The 17,982-nt window shown below is 40.9% G+C and overlaps 1 protein-coding gene across 1 annotated transcript in view; it reads left to right on the forward strand.

The window, feature by feature from the left end:
• Window positions 1-13,421: 13,421 nt before the first annotated feature.
• Window positions 13,422-17,982, forward strand: part of MCU (mitochondrial calcium uniporter) — a 220,877-nt gene continuing 216,316 nt past the window's right edge. Inside the window, exon 1 of the mRNA XM_082406902.1 lies at window positions 13,422-13,596. Within this exon, the coding sequence (XP_082263028.1) occupies window positions 13,453-13,596 (144 nt within the window). The 5' untranslated portion in view covers window positions 13,422-13,452. The remainder of the gene's footprint in view (window positions 13,597-17,982) is intronic.

Here is a 17,982-nt window from a genome sequence, read left to right on the forward strand (position 1 = left end):
AGAGGACCCTAGTGGATAAACTGAGCTACAAAGTTTTGATATTACTGCAGGCTAACATATCAGAGAGCCTTTAAATTTTAGAGGAAAATGCAAGCAAGTATTATTTTCAATTTACTTACTCCCTAGAAAGGTTATAATTATTGAGCATTTTCTGACTACCACCAATTCACAAGTTGTCACATGAAACATAAATTCTAACTCAACCCCTACCCAGTGAAATGTTGTCTCAGTGATTTGGTGATAAAATTATCAAAATCATTAATTATTAATTCCTATGGGACTACACCTAGAGAACTTGAGGTAAAGCCTCTGCCTTCTCTAACCAATCAATAAACCAAATAAATATTTGAATGTTCTCCATTATACACCAACCTCAGTGTTAGGCACTGTAGTGCCTTCTCCATAGCAAAAGCTCAATATCATTCAATAATGATTAAGTGAGTGAAGGAAACAGAAAAAAATCAAAGACATGGCATTTGCCCCGAAGGTGCTGACTATCTAGTACACTAAAACATAACAAAGAAATTAATGTAGCAAAGAAATTATTTTGAAAACGTCAAATCTCTTTTTTATTTGTATTTTTATCATGATGCTACTCTCGGTGGGCTCAGAGTGATTACTTTGGAGCTAATAGTCTAAGTTTCTATAGGATTTACTCTGAGACCACGTCCTGAACTATTCCATACCAGGAGAGGTAGTATAGTGGAATAAGTTAAGTGTGTGGACTCTGGTGTCAGATATCCTAGATCTTGGCCTCACTACTTACCAGCCAGGGGATCTTTAGCAAGTTACTTCTCAATGTCACAATTTTCTCATCTGAAAAATGGGGGCTAGTATAGTATTTTCCTCATAGGGATATTGTGAAGATTAAACAAGAAGTTATAATGTAGTTTTTATGTAGAACACAGCCCAAAACCTTGCAAATAACTAGTACTCAATATTATCGCTAACAATATTTCTTTCTTTCAGGTTAAAAAATACTCTAAAATCTAGACTTAATTAACCTTCTTATCACCTTGCCAAACGGTCTGCTTCCACATGCTGCCTGCCAGATGGTCCACTTACCAATGAGAAACCTATGTGCTTACCTGTGATAAATTAGACCACTGAAGCTCAATGCTTTGTAGTAAAGAATAGGGTTGGCATAACTGAAAATGTACAACTACACAAATTCTAGGAAAGCAATTTTCTGTATAGGTGCGTGGTATAGTGAGACAAAGATAAGCATGAGTCAGATCTCAATTTGATTCAGCTCTGCACAGAGTGCTTAGCCTCTTCGAATGATTTCTTAGTTATGTGCCTTTGGGAAAGTACTTAAACTCTTTGGGCTATTATTTTTCTCATCTGTAAGGTTGGGGAAATAATATCTAATTCACTGAGTTTTTTGTGAAGACAGTGACTACACAGAGTAGGGGCTCAGTAAATTGAGGACGGTGGCCAGCACTGTGAACGTTAGTTCTCTTCTGTTCTTCTGTAGCTATCTTGGGAAAAGAGTAGCAACAGCAGGGGTGGCAGGCAGGGCAGCCGCTCAGCAACATTATGATGGATGTGATTTTTTTTTTTTTTTTTTTTTTTTTTAGTTTATTTATCTATTTAATTTTGGCTGTGTTGGGTCTTCGTTTCTGTGCGAGAGCTTTCTCTAGTTGGGGCAAGCGGGGGCCACTCTTCATCGCGGTGCGCGGGCCTCTCATTGTCGCAGCCTCTCTTGTTGCGGAGCACAAGCTCCAGACGCGCAGGCTCAGTAGTTGTGGCTCACGGGCCTAGTTGCTCCGCGGCATGTGGGATCTTCCCAGACCAGGGCTCGAACCCGTGTCCCCTGCATTGGCAGGCAGATTCTCAACCACTGCGCCACCAGGGAAGCCCGATGGATGTGATTTATACAAGTCTGTCATAACTGGTCGGTCAGTGTACGAGGGGGCCAGTGAGGGTAGAAATCCAGTCTGGGCTCCATTCTCCAAGATGTGCAAGGGGCCTCTTTTGCTAATTTGTACAAAGATGCTCTATTCTCCACCCCTTTTCCAAACCACTTCCTGACTTTCAGTTCTTTCCCACCTTCCCCAGGTGCTCAGTGGCCTCATAGGGTCACGACCCGTCACTGCTGTTCCCACTGTAACCTACCTCACACCTCTCAGGTCATCCTATGCTATTGGATCCTGCCATGAAAATCCTAGTCTTTCCAGAGTCCCACTCCTCCAGTACTCTTCTGAGAGACGAGTACTAATTACGTAAACGATTTCCAGCTAAGGAAGACCTTCTTTTAGTTATACTGTCCAGTGGTATTTTAATAAAGTATCTTTCCAGTGTTCCAACCCAAAGGAGCAAACAATGTGAGGGTTTGAGGTATCAAGGTAAAACGAATGTAGAGAAGCAGTTTGAAAACAGAGGCGACTTTTTAGCACAGCACACAGTAGCTGTCTATCTGGAGATGGCATTGAATATGGACCAGGAAGTAGAAACTCTGTACATTTAATGAACAACCTTGCCTGTCCCATATCAGCCAGTCCAATTAAAGAGTAAACAAGAACTTTGGACCCTATACCAATACCAACTTCTGAAAGAAGAGAATGTGGGAGGGGAAGATTTTGTGGTATAGTGAAAAGAGGACTGCCTTGAGAGTTAGGAAACTTGGCTCACAGTTCCGCCTTCACCACCAAACAGCTTTTGGCATTGGGGAAGTCAGTTGCGTGCTTAGACTTCAATGACTTCACTGTGGACTAAGAGACTGAATTAGAAAACCCTTTTTCATGTCTAACCTTCTATGTTGCTTTTTTTCCCACTGCAAACTGATTAGCCTGGCGGTGGGCAGGTGGCGGAAGCAATGCTAAATTGTAGCTTAAAGAGTATTATATTGAACTTAAATCAATGTAGTATAATGCTGGCTTCCAGAGAGGCAGATTATGTTAATGGTTAAGAGTGTAGGAGCTGGAGTCCTTCATTCCTGGGTTTTGGTACTGAACTTGGACAAATCACTTAACCTCAATTTCCTCATCTGTTGTTCCTCATCCTAATTAGTATTAGGAATACTAATACCTATGTCATAATGTTAGTGAGAGGATTAAATAAGCTAATACATATGAAAGCACTCAGCACAGTGCCTGACACCTAGTAAGTCCTCAGTAGTTGGTGATGGCATATTTCATCCTAACTCTGCTACTAGATTAATTCTTGATTGGCTAAGTCACTCACTTCTCTGAGTCTCTTTAAAAGAAAATTTTTTTTTTTGGTCCAGTCAGAGTATAGGACTAGATTATTTCTAAGGTGTTTTCTATTTCCATCTTTCAATCTCTATTTTTTATGTTTGTAATAGAAAATTTTGTTTTAGAAATTTGGCCAGTCTTGAATTAAGTAGCTCAATTATCCCTCCCATGTGCACAGAATAGTTTCCCAGAAAGATCACTAAGTCTGAAATGCTCCCATTGTGTGTGGGAGGATCATTGCTCGCTACCAGGATATGAGTTGTACAATTTTAATCCTCAAACCAGTGCCGCTGTACCTCTACTCCCAGTAACATGAGAACCTACACCTTTAGATTTCTGGGTCATCGGCCACACGAGAGTCCTAGGAGTCATCATTATTGCCACATTGCTAAAATGCAGCAGCCACTTGGAGCCCCCAAGACATTTGTCTCAGCAGGCAAATAATCACATTCACTCATAGGTCATAATTTGATTGTGTGAATATACTGCATGTCACTGATTACTAGCATCATGTTTCTTTTTGGCAAGGAGCTCAGCACTGTAGTCAAGCCCAATGACTTGATCATAACAATCCTTAAATCCCATATTTGTGGGTCTGTTTCCTGGATCATTCCTGGTACCAATTCTGTATCAATCAGGAGAAAAAAACTATACCAGTTACATGAACAGAGACAATTTAGTATAAATAATTGTTAACTAGATATAAAGATGTTAACAAGGGTAAAAAGAAAACTTGAATAAATCATTAGGTAGCAACTGCAGGAAGCAGCTACAATCCCTAGGGCTGAGAAAACAAAGGAAAATGGTTAGAATTATTAAAACTTAGAGAAGAGGCTCTTATTAACAATTCTTTATATTAAATTGTCTCTTTTCAAGTAACTGGTGTGGTTTCTGTTTCCTGAATGTACGTACTGTGACTGGTACAGTGGTTGTACCAATTTACAACTCTCATGAGCAACAATGGAGGTTGAGATTGTACCATAGCCTTACCAGAACTTGATATTTTTCATCTTTTTCATTTTAACTATTCTGGTGGGCTTGAAGTACTATTGCATTGTGGTTTTTAATTTGCATTTCCCCCATGGGGAATGAACTCAAACACCTTTTCATTCATTTACTGGTTATTTTGATCTCCTCTTTTGTGAATTATCTGTTCAAGTCTTTTGCCCATTTTTCTGTTGAGTTGCTGCCTTTTTCTTATTGATTTGTGAGAGCTCTATATATATTTTGAACATGAGTTCTTTGTTGGATATATCACCCCAGCTCTCTCTCAATATGCCCAGTTAGCCTTAATAGTTCAGATGTGCTTCTTTTGATTAAATGTTCCTAGGGACTGAATTACTATGTTGTTCTTATTGTAGTACCTCAACAAATATAAGAGTAGTGGAGTAGAAGTACTATAACTTTCTTTGGGACTTCCCTGGTGGCACAGTCGTTAAGAATCTTCCTGCCAATGCAGGGAACACAATTTCAAGCCTTGGTCCAGGAATATCCCACATGCCGCGGAGAAACTAAGCCTGTGCGCCACAACTACTGAGCCTGCATGTCACAACTACTGAAGCCTGCGCACCTAGAACCCGTGCTCCACAACAGAGAAGCCGCCTCAATGAAAAGCCTGCACACTGCAATGAAGAGTAGCCCCTGCTCACTGCAACTAGAGAAAGCCTGCACGCAGCAACGAAGACCCAACGCAGCCATAAATTAATAAATAAATAAATAAATAAATAAATTTATATTAAAAAAACTTTCTTTACTGTGAGAAGATAGGAATATGTATTTCATTCATGTTCATTCATTCCACAAATCTCTTTAAATACATGTTTATTTTTTTATTTTTTATTTTTTTAAAGTTTAATTTTTTTTTTTTTAATTTATTTATGGCTGTGTTGGGTCTTCGTTTCTGTGTGAGGGCTTTCTCTAGTTGTGGCAAGCGGGGTCCACTCTTCATCGCGGTGCGCGGGCCTCTCATTATCGCGGCCTCTCTTGTTGCGGAGCACAGGCTCCAGACGCGCAGGCTCAGTAATTGTGGCTCACGGGCCTAGTTGCTCCGCGGCATGTGGGATCTTCCCAGACCAGGGCTCGAACCCGTGTCCCCTACATTGGCAGGCAGACTCTCAACCACTGCACCACCAGGGAAGCCCTAAATACATGTTTATTGAGCATGAATTATGTGCAGGGAATTATGCTGAGTATGTAAGTTTGCTTCTTTCTGAAGTATTAGAACTCAGCTTGGGAACTTTACACATACTGTCATTGTGATAAAATAAGAATCTTACATTAGATTTAAAAAACTTTTTCAGGAGCCCAGAACATTTTTGAAAACCAAACAATCATTGCCACTATCTGAGGCCAGTGAATGTCAGTCACCTGAAAAATTCCTGTGCAAATATTAAAAAGGCCTTCTAGATTTTATTGACATGTTTTTATTCATTTACTCAAATCAAATATTTGTTAAGCACATATTATGGAAGCACATTAAATGGAAACTAATTTCTTAGATCTTCTTTTCTTCTGCATACTCATCCTTGGTGGGGTCATCCGGCTTCAATTACCAACTATCTATATGCTGATGACCCCCACATCTATTTCTATAGCATAGATGTCCTTCATGAGTCTTAGACTCAAAAAACCAAATGTCTGATGAATATTTTTGCTGGGATGTCTCAAGGCACCTGACATACATTTTCAAAACTGAACTCATCATCTTGCCCTAGCAAATCTTTTCTTTCTGTGTTTCCTCTTTCAGTGTATGGCATGAGCATCTACCCAGTTGCCCAAGTGAGGCACCTAGAAGTCTCCCTTGACACTTGACTCTCCTTCCTTCCCACGCACTAATATCCTACTAATTACCAATACTTTTCAATTCAACTTCTTATACAGTCTCTCTCAAATTAATCTGTTTTTCCCTATGGCCAATACTATAAAACATGCCACTGGTATTTCTTGCCTAGATCTCCTAATTTGTCTCCCTGCCTTTAGTCTTTCTAGTCTCCAACTATTCTCTAATGTCTCCCATTTCTATAATCCTTTGAGACTTATCTGTGCTCTTTGGGTAAAATCAAAATTCCTTAATAGGGTTTATAAAGTCCTATGTAACCTGCTCCTGTTGCCTCTCCCATCTAGTGACTCTTTGGCATTTACTCCTACTACTCTTTCAGATCTCACCAAATATTATTTCCCCTGAGATGCCTTCCCAGATCCTCAAAAATGGGTTAGATGCCCTCCTACAATACTCTCCTGCTTTCCTTATCTCTTATCATTAAACACTAAGTTCTGTGAGACCAGAGCCTTTATTTTGTTAGCTGTGGCAACTCAACCAACAAATCACATTATTTATTGAAATAATGAATGAATTTCTTGAAACTCAGGGAAAGCCACTGCTGAAGTTACAGAAGAAACTCTTTTATTATATTTAAGAAATATTTCAGATACTTTAATACACAGAGACATCTGGGCACAATGTAGTTACAACTAACACACTTGGAATCTGTATAAGCCAAAGTTTGTCTTATTTATTCAGATGCTTTTAGTGAGCTATTATTTGTGATGAGCATGTGTGAAAAATTTATCTGCCAAGATGGAACAAAGATCAAGAATTACCATCCTAAAAGATGCATTCCAGAAATGACTAACTAGGGTTTTACTTTTAAAAATTGGCCTATATGTAAAATTTAATTTAAAAGTTCATTCATTTCCCAGGATTATTTCTGGGAGAAGGACACATGTTGGCAAACAGGAAGTTTTTTGTGTATGTTTATATTTTTTCACCTTCTAAAATACAAAATTGATAAGAAAGCAGAAAAGTCCATTTTAAAAGAACCATCAAATCTTTACAATCTTTCTCAAATCCTCTTAAGTGGGTTCTACATCATGGGAATTAATAAAAATGGCATTTCCCAATTAACTTGGGATTCTGAGTTTGGATCCTTTCACGTGCTCTCCTGGGTTTATAATCTAGAGGTATTTGTGAAATTTTCTTCTTGACAATAATTGTGTTTTTGATTGAATAGGTAATAGGTCTAATTGCTTCAGGGCCTTAAAGTAGGAGCATCTATAAATGCTATAAACCTTGCTTAAATTTTAACAAGTTTATTGAACAAGTTATTCCCTCTGATGCTGGATAAGCCAAAGGGCCCTGTTTCAAACTAATATATACATATAAGCAAAGCAAGGCATGAAGATAGGAATGAAATGTCTTCTTAAAATGCTCTGAGACTAAATATTGTTTATACTCTAAGCAGTAAAACAGAAATTATTTAAGTAGAACTGAACCCTACTACACATTGATAGCAAAAACTACAATTTCTTCATACGTCTTCCTAGTAATGTTGTTGGGTGTGGTGGTTATTACATTAGTAATATGTTTCAAATTCATGTTATATTGATGCTCTGAGATAACTCAAGGGATCTTTCAGGAATTTTGAGTGATATATAAATGTTATGGGAAGAATTGATCCCATTTCAAGGTTAGGATGGATAAATGAGCATTTTAGAAAAAGAAATACATGATGCAGAAAATGTGAATTTTGGAAAATTTCTCCTAGCATATTGCCTGGCATATAATAGGCATTCAATTTATTTTTCTTGATTGACTGATTGAATAAATGAATAAATAAATTATACTCATTCAGTTCTTGTCCCCTACTCTTATCCCAACTCTCAATTAATAGTAATTATTTTCTTAGTCTCCACCCAAATTTGAGATAATTTGGCTCCCAAGTTTTGGGAGCTGGAATGATTTTAAAGTGCCTAATTAAGAACAATTTGTTAATGATTATTATCTCTTCCCCTTTTCACTCTAAGCTGTCTTTACACTTTCCAAGTCTCATGCTGCTTTTTATTCCTTAGGCTAGTTTTTTTTTTTTTTTTTTTTTTTTTTTTAAATAATTAATTCATTTATTTATTTTTGGCTGTGTTGGGTCTTCGTTGCTACGTATGGGCTTTCTCTAGTTGAGGCAAGTGGGGGCCACTCTTCATCACGGTGCGCGGGCCTCTCACTGTCGCGGCCTCTCTTGTTGCGGAGCACAGGCTCCAGACGCGCAGGCTCAGTAGTTGTGGCTCACGGGCCTAGTCGCTCCGCGGCATGTGGGATCTTCCCAGACCAGGGCTCGAACCCGTGTCCCCTGCATTGGCAGGCAGATTCTCAACCACTGCGCCACCAGGGAAGCCCTAGTTTTTATTAAAGAAAAGAGAACAAAACTGTTTCTCTCTGCCTTTTAATAAACGTGACTCTTTCTGTCATCCTTTCCTTGATCCTTTCCAAATCAGCCGTGGTTGCCGTAAGTGATGGCTGAGAGACAAGATGCCAAGTGCAGTGGCTAAATTTAAAGAGCAGCATTCGCACCTGTTGTTAACTGGCAATGACCAGTCTCACACCCACAGTTTCCTCCACCCTCTGCCTCCCACCAAGTGCAACCCATAGCCCAGAATTTGTGTTCACGTATAAAAGTACTGATGAAGATTATATACATTACATAGAAATGGATAATGAATACAGCATTTGACACTAAATTAGTTCAGTTTCAGAGGAGCTGAACTTTGGGCAACACCCAGCATAATATAAAGATGTATCTGACATTGAAATAGGCAGGTGGAAGTGACTAGGTATTTGATGAATTTTTGAAGACTATTAATGGACTATCTCACCTGAGAATAATTTTCTTAGACCTGCCATTCTTTGTGAAATTATTTTGCCTATTAGCATTGGAGAGTCCTCTAAATGTAAATGTTGTGTAAAAGAGGCAATCCAAGAAGTACTTATCATCTAAAAAGTCAGCTTAAAGTAATTTGCCAGATTGGCAACTCTAACCTGGAAGAGCTGTGTAGGAGAAAGATAGTAACATAAATAATTCTGATAGAAAATACACATAAAAAGTGAGAGAAGAAGGGGACTGTGGCCCAGCGAGGCAGATTAGTCTAATCAAATAGTTTGGATACTCAAGGGAGTGGCAGCCTCATTGTCAGACCAGGTCACATCAAGTACCAAAGTACTGTGATAGAAAGTCAAACAACAAATTCTGAGAATTTAATTTTACCTGGGCATTTCCTCTCAGAGGAAGCCAAGCTGGTCTTCAGAAGAATAGAACAGGTGACTTATGGGTACAGTAGGAGCAAAGAGTTGGAGGTTGGAAGGTCAGGGCATGTTCAGGGTATGGGTAGTAAATACGTGGAGAGTCCTGAGAGAGGGGAACCCTTTACCAATTTGGAATTTTGTTGTAATTCAGCCTTGTCAGAGAATGTTCTTAGGATTTTGGGGGGCACTTTTGAATACTCTGGAATGGATAATGTTGGGTTCCATAAAAATGTGTGCTGAATTCCTATGCACTTAGGAGGTGTGGTTTATTCAAGTGCAGAATCAGTGTCTCGCCCCTTTGGATCCCTTCAGATAGAGACAAAAGACTTCCTGACTCCAAAGGTCTACTAAATAGCAAAGGCTATAGGAGGCCACAGGCCAATATAACACAAAAAGAGCAGTGGGAGAGACTTCCCTAGTGGTGCAGTGGTTAAGAATCCGCCTGCCAATGCAGTGGACATGGGTTCGAGACCTGGTCTGGGAAGATCCCACATGCTGTGCAGCAACTAAGCCCGTGTGCCACAACTACTGAGCGTGCATTTTAGAGCCCGTGAGCCACAACTACTGAAGCCCGCGCACCTAGAGCCCGTACTCTGCAACAAGAGAAGCCACTGCAATGAGAAGCCCGAGCTCCACAACGAAGAGTAGCCCCCGCTTTCCGCAACTAGAGAAAGCCCGCGTGCAGCAATGAAGACCCAACGCAGCCAAAAATAAATAAATAAATTTATTTTAAAAAGAATCGATTAAAAAGGACAGTGTGAAACTTAGCTGCCAACCTCTCAGATCCTGAGAAATATGAACAAAGACAGTCATATTTGAACAAGCCCTGCCCTCCTCAACTCAATGTTTTCCCGGTGTTGTGTGCTTGACAGACATAAATAAATAAATAAATAAACTTGCAGACTGGATGTTTCTGACCTAAAAGAATGTTAGATTAGGGTCACTAAGTTATAAATGAATATGGAGTCAGTCATCCTTTGGAGGCCGGGGCATGAAATTCTTGCCACACAAAAGTTTTAAGAGGAGGTATGTAAACATATTTATGTAAATTATGTATATAAAGCATGTAAATGATCCAGTGTGAGGTTGCAGTCTCTATTAAAGGGGGAAGAAAAGGAGAAAAACAAAAATAAGGAAGGAAAAAAAATGTGTGTATGTGTTTGATGAAGTCAGACCAGATATTGCTATAGCCAGGAAAAGCTATGTTGTGGGGTTTGAGTATTTGAGTCCTTCTACAGATGGGTAGGTATAAAAAAATAGGAATAATGACATCTGGAAAAATAGTGAAGCCAAATCACCAGAAAACAGATCTAAGCTGCGGTTTATGATACTTCTTTAAAGGCTAAAACCCCTTTCTTCTCCCTCTCCTTCACATACTTTTTTTGATCTTTTAAGAATTGCTGATTTCACTTGAATAACTCATATTATCAGTAAACCATGAAACATAGCCCCCAGATCTCTAAGCAGATCCCTTTCATGTTTTCTTTTTCTTTTTTTATAAATTTATTTATTTATTTATTTTTTGGCTGTGTTGGGTCTTCATTTCTGTGCGAGGGCTTTCTCTAGTTGCGGCGAGCGGGGGCCACTCTTCATCGCGGTGCGCTTGTTGCAGAGCACAGGCTCCAGACGTGCAGGCTCAGAAATTGTGGCTCACGGGCCCAGCTGCTCCGTGGCAAGTGGGATCCTCCCAGACCAGGGCTCGAACCCGTGTCCCCTGCATTGGCAGGCAGATTCTTAACCACTGCGCCACCAGGGAAGCCCCCCATGTTTTCTTGTTCATGTCAATAAACTGTGTGCGTCACCTACCCTGGCTATTCTGGAATGCTTAGGCAAATACTCCATTGAGTTGAGTCATACTTTGGAGCTGACTTTAGTGTACATTTTAGTAGGGAATCTAGTTAGAGTTTCACGCTCCAGAAAATCTGTTCTGATTAGTTTTAGCTAAAAGAAAAGATCAACCTGTTTTAAGGATTGGCACAGAAAACAATTCTGCAGTCATGTAGGTTTCACTGAACATATTTTTGTAATAATAAAAATAACATGCAGATGGGAAAAAGTTAAACCATTCAAAAGGATAGCTACCCCTTAAAATTTCCCAGAGGTAACTTTTTTTTTGTTTTTTTTTGTTTATTCTTCCAGAAACCACTATCTGTCTAGAGGATGACTTTCTATTGAGCTATCTACATTTTCTCCTTATTTGGCCTAGCCAACCAGCTGGTATGAGATATGTCCTTTGCAGCTGTGGAAAGGTTTTCTCTGTGAAGAGATAATTGACATTTGTTTAGATTAATTTCTATCCCTGGATTATTAGAACTCAGTTTAGTCAGTGGATCCTCAAAATACGCAGCCTACCTGTGGTTAATCAATGGTATCATCTTGGTAGATAAAAGATGACACATTTTGGTAAATAAAGAGAAAGCTTTTGGTAATCCCTCCAGTTTCAGATGTATGCACTTGAAAAAAAAAAAAACTATCGTGGTTCTTTTGCAAATCCACAGAACTAAATCTCAGTAATGCAGGATGCATGTCTCATTTTCATATTTTGATAAATAGGGGAAAGGCAATTCCAGTAGAACTTTTCAAAGCGTAAGATGGAGTGGAGGGCACAATACTGATTCATAGCCAAATTTGCGAAGACAGAAAGTAAAAACAAAACTAAAACCCGTGGTAATACTAGTAAGAAGGTGTAAAGGGACAGGAGAGAAGGGGAAATGGCAGAGCATGGGTAAATACATAAAATGCAGATGGGATAAATATAGATGAGTGGAAAATGATTGTAAGTGAAGTTACCCCAGGAATGTCACAGATTTCCAACTAGGGGGAGTAGTGTGTGCAGCTGTTGAATGGGGGGCTTATCTCATTCCTGAGCTCTCATGTTCCACCGTTGAGCAATAAATGCCTTTTGGGTGAGTGGTTTGAGTGTCTCACCTGGAGAAGCCAATCATCTTACAGTTCTGGGGTGGGTGGAAGGATTAAACAAACTAAAAGCTCCACTTCATTATTTACCTATTCTTGGCCAAAAAAGTAACATTTCAGTCAAACTTGAAAGAATATTATTAGAATAAGTGATACAATAAAATTGTGTGCCTGTTGTTTTGTTTTAAATTTATCACCTTAGGCTACACTAGAAAGATGTTTCCCAAAATTTAGGATAATACTTTTATTTGCTTACCAAACTGTTTTCCTGCTCCAGATTTTAAAAGGAGGTGTGAGAATTAACTAGCTCATAACAATAAGCAGACAGCAAGGAAATCCTCTTCTGAGGAAATTCAGGAACCTCAAATCTCCTTTCTTTCAGTCTTCAGTGAGCTGTCATTATGAGCTTGTCTCTGTGGAAGGATTTTTCAAGAGAAAGGGTTATTCCAAAGTGTATTCTAATGGCTAATTTAGCTAAATTATGAAAATTCATTAAGGTAACCTGTACGTGATTTTTATTACATTATCAGCATGCTCTGTTTCTATAGTTTAATAAGTGCACATAAGGTCAAAAGTGGTAAGAAAATAGAGTGTTGCTTCTGGAGAGTGTAAGAATATCAGTATAAAGGTGCTGTAAAAGTGAACTGAGTATCTGAAATGTATACAGGTCTGTTAATTCACTTTGATAACATGTACTCATTCTGGGACTTTGGTATCATAATCATTCTACCCCTCCTGTACTATGCTACATATCACAGTCATTAGATCACTCCATGATGGGATAATTTCAGCATATCCAAATACCATTAGTTATGAATGATAACTCTGGGCGTGTCGTTGGGAGTTCCAACATACCTAGCTAATGATTACTAATTTGGTGTCTATTTTGCTAACTTAAAACACGAAGCACAGAGCTTTGTACAAATATCCATTTCCCCAGTTACCCTTATCTTAGCTGTATCTTTGGTGAGGATTAGCCGAATCGAATATGCCATCTCTATTGCTGCTATTCTGAGGGGCTCGGGTGCCAATTACCGGTTCCCTAGAATTTGCCCGTAATTGACTATGTCCCACAATAGGTAACTCTGGAAGTGACAGGCAGTCTCTAGTGTGGTTCTCCCGCCTGTCGATTGGGCCTTGCAAGAAGCCCCGCCTCATCAACTCAGTCAAGGGCGACAGTTGGACCGGCGCCGGTGAGTGGCGGGTCTTAGCTCCGCCCCGGCCGTCCGCTGCGCTGCCTGGGTCGGCGCCGTTTCCAGTTGAGAGATGGCGGCCGCCGCGGGTAGATCGCTCCTGCTGCTCCTCTCCTCCCGAGGCGGCGGAGGCGCCGGCGGCTGCGGAGCGCTGACTGTGGGCTGCTTCCCCGCGTTGGGCGTCAGCCGCCACCGGCAGCAGCAGCACCACCGGACGGTGAGCGAGCGCGCCCGAGGGCTCCGGGGAGGGCGGGGCGGCGCTGGCGTGTGGGATCCGCCGGCGGGCAGGCCGCCGGGGCAGCGGGCGAGTTACCTCAACTCGCGGCCACTCTCGAGGTTGCCGGGCACCGAGGAGCCGCCGTGCCCTTCAGGCGCCTGCGGCTGCAACCAGGAAAAAAGGCAGGGCGGAGGAAGCCGAGAGGAGGAGGAGGAGGGGCGACGGCAGGGATGTTCCCGGAGGACCGGGGACACCAGGGCGGGGAAGGGACGGGACTTGAACCTCTCTCTGACCCGCCCCCGATCTCGGTCCCTCCCTCCTTTTTACTTAACAGCTCTGCCCCATTGCTCTCGAACTGAGCCCCGTTCAAGTTGTCCCCTTTCCCTCCTCCTCCAGGCGGGTTGGGGTGTCCTGAGTTGCCGCGGCTGCCTTGTGTATGTGTCAGGAGAGTGGCAGTGCCATACTGCTGGGAACTGTCCCCTGGAGGGCAACCCAGGACCCCAGCGGGGCCGCTCCCTAGTTCTCTTCTCGACCCTCTGGGAACGGGCAAGACGGAAAATCAAACTTTATCCCCCTATGTGACTTCCTGCGTGTGGGCATGGGGAACAGCACCCTTGCGATGGATGCTGCATTGCTTCAGAAGGCAAGCTCCAACCTCTTAGTTCCTTAAAGGTCCTCGGTGGTCCTTTTGGAGGGCTGGTTTATAAGCTTGTTCACGTGTGCCTGAAGAAGGAAGGTGGGCAGCAGGCAGAGGGGAAGAGAATATGACAAGTTGTTCACAGTGGCAGGGATTTGGTGGTTGTATTAACCAGTTATTGCTGGCTTTCATTGGCTGGCAACGCACAGGAGTTTCTATTTGAACAGCCTTGGTGTCTGTGTGTGTGTGTGTGTGTGTGTGTGTGTGTGTGTGTTTCTTTTTCAGTTGCAAGAGATCAACTTGGCATGCATGGGGTTCTTGACCTAACAAGTCAGCAGGTTCTCTTCCCTTGGACTTTCTAGACCCATACTGTTGGTCTCTGGCCAACTCCAAGAGAAAGAGTGTAGGTTTCATTTCCTAGGGCTAAGTTGTATAGTGTGGTAATAAGAGAATCACTGCAGACAGCCTGATAGCAGAAACTAGGATCTTCAGCTCTCAACAAATACACCCACCTGTCTTGTTCTGATCACATAGCTCTTGAGGGGAAACTGAACTGGAGCTTTTCAGAGGATACCCCAAGACTGATGACAGCATAAAATTAAGTGTCTGAAAGAGCAGTGAAAAGAACTAATGCTCTTTAAATGCAAGATGGTATTGTTATTATTAGTCATAGGTATGGACCCTATCCTCGTTCTTATGAGAAAACTGTACTTCTTCATTTTGGCATACTGACATATTGCTTTGCTGAAGCTTTTGGGTGAGAGCCGAGCTTTGCATAGTTCAGTTTAGATTTGCATGTTTCATAGCCTCCAGTTATGTGTTTTGTTCTCTTAAAAACATAAGGCAGAGGGCTTTCCTTGTGGCACAGTGGTTGAGAATCTTCCTGCCAATGCAGGGGACACGGGTTCGAGCCTTGGTCTGGGAGGATCCCACATGCCGCAGAGCAACTGGGCCCGTGAGCCACAATTGCTGAGCCTGCGCGTCTGGAGCCTGTGCTCCGCAACAAGAGAGGCCGCGATAGTGAGAGGCCCGCGCACCGCGATGAAGAGTGGCCCCCGCTTGCCACAACTAGAGAAAGCCCTTGCACAGAAACGAAGACCCAACACAGCCATAAATAAATAAATAGAAACATCTGACTGTCTTTAAAAACAAAACAAAACAAAACATAAGGCAATCCAAAAATCTGATTGCATTCCCCTCCCCCTCAAACTATTTAAAGATTTCCCAAGTTGTCTTTATCTCTGTATTTTGATAATACATCTTCTGACTTCACAGTTTGTTTTTAAGACTATTTGGGTGTGGTATTCATTTAGCATTTTGAAATTAGTGCCTTTTATATTTTCCACTGTGTGAATCTGTCAGTCTGTGAGTGCCTTCCTTGTGCGGGTACTTCATGAAAGTGTTTTTCTGTGCTATTCTGGGGTGGATAAAAGTGATGTGCTGAATTTGAGGTGAAAGCACAGCTAAAATGAAGTGTTATTTCTGAAGGGCAGAAGTGTTATAAGCATGGTGACTTGCAAATGAACTTACAATTGTAAGATTTTGAAAAAAGTTGTGCCTGATTATTTAAAATATGTAAACAGTTTTTTTCTTTTTCTACGATTGCTCCGAAGCTATCATGTATTTAGCTGTCTCCATCTGTTATTCTATGATTCCTCACAAGACTCAATTTGAAAGGTATCTCTTAGAGATTTGTTTAACTGTTGACATTTTATGCTTGAAATTAAGACCCAGAAAGGGAGAGACTTGGCCAGGATTACACGATGAATATACAACAGTTTTAGGACTCCCACCCACTCCAGATATTCTGACCCCCTTATTGTGTTCTTTTTATTATAAAGTGCAATTGCTCCTTCACATCTTTCTCCTCCCTTATAAAACTTACTATTGTTTGTTATGAAAGTACTGGTATTTCAAAACCCTATGAATGAGAATTCTCCTATGTTGGTTTGAGGCACATGTATTAGGCAATATAGGAACAAACCACTGGCTCTTATAAAGGTCCCTGAGAGACACTAAGGTTGAATCTTGCATAGGTGACATCCTGTGTATGTGCAGCAGATGGCACTCTGTGTTGGACTAGATCACAAGTCCTGCTTGTGCCACTTTTGTTCTGCTGTAGTAGGTATGGTAAATTAGAGCCAGGGGGACATAACCAATTATAGTACTGGTTAATTTTTTGCTTGAGAGGTATGTTTTTTGAAATTCATTTTTTCCAAGTTTGAAGAACAAGTCCAGAGCAATACAGTTCAACTAATATAGGTAAATGTGATTGCAAAGTAATAAAACATAGCTTGTACCCCCCCCTCCACCCCCCAATTAAAACATCATTCAACTGAGTAAATAGGAGAAAAGGTGCAGGGGCTTATTCAGTATTTATAGCACCATCTAGTGTAATTTTTCCTTTCCTATGTGAAGAGCCTGTTATTGCTTCCCAGCTTGTGACTGTAACTGAGTCTGATGTAAAATGTTTGTTACATGCTTTTCTGTGTGGTTAGTGAAGGTGACTATTTTCAAGGATGATTCTTTGAGGGGAACTGCCTTTATTGTGAGCTGTGTAATTCCTTTGCTAAATGAAACTGTCTCATCTCTGATTATGACAGCCTGACTGTTGGCATTTCCTAGTGGTCAACGGCTATGCTGAATTGCTAAATCTCTTACTTAAGTCTGTCATTATACTGTTATAGATTGTGGCTGTCCCTTTTTACTTTACACATTGTAGTTCTTTGGCAGTGATGTCATTTCAGTTTAACCTGAAAGTTTTAACAGAGGTTACATTGCCTGACACAGAGGTAAGTCCCAGTTCTTTAATTGGGCTCCTCATGATCTGGCTAAGTCTTACTTTGCCAGATCCACCCAGTACAAATACTCCACTGTACTTAAGCCAGTGTCTCATATACCCATATTAAATGTCTGTGCAGTTTTTGTAGCGGAATTTCAGTCTTAACCACCCCTCTAACCTCTAAGGTTCATTTTAGGTGAGAGACTGTGACCTTTGACTCCTGTTTGAATCTAACTTCCTCACTTTACAGATGAGAAAATGGACCTAATGGGAACTGAGGGAAGTGACTTTTCTGTTATGTTTGTGGTTAATGACATCTGGGATAAAAATTCTTTTAAATGGAGGTGGATTCAGGGAGAAATCCTAGTCTGAATCTTCATGTGTGTGTTTCCTAGCTCTTAATCCCTTTCCATTGTTCTATTCTGTCTTCTCTGAATGCTGATAGGACTTATTATTTTCAGGACACAGATTGACACTGGCTTGTTCTCTAAATGTTTCATTTGTGAGTACCTTATCTTACTGGGCAGCGATTGTGTATCTTGTTACCTTTTTGTCTCTCACAGACTTCAGAGCAGTACTAGGTACATAGATAACACTCAGACAAGCATTAATTGAATACGCACCCTTTTGTCTGCTTGCCAGTGAAAAGGTGTGCTCTATTTCCCCCCCTGGTTTGACTTGTTTAATGACCTGTTGCTTAGGTACATTTGGGTTATTGCTTTAAGTTTGGTATTGCCAGTGCTGTCTTTGGTTGTATATTACGCTTCTTTATGGTGGACTGATGCAGAGAGTTGGTAACATTGGATTAGCTCTACAGTGGTACACACTTTTACCCAAAGAAGCAAAAGTATGATGAATACCCAGATTATTAGGAATACATGTTTGAATCAGACTCTAGATTTATTGTTGTTTTAGTTGACGATAATGTTAAGATTTTGAAGGTTGTGGATAAATATGCTTAGAGCAG

This window comes from Balaenoptera borealis, assembly GCF_965194805.1.
Source record: "Balaenoptera borealis genome assembly, chromosome: 10".
NCBI classification, from domain to species: Eukaryota; Metazoa; Chordata; class Mammalia; order Artiodactyla; family Balaenopteridae; genus Balaenoptera; species Balaenoptera borealis.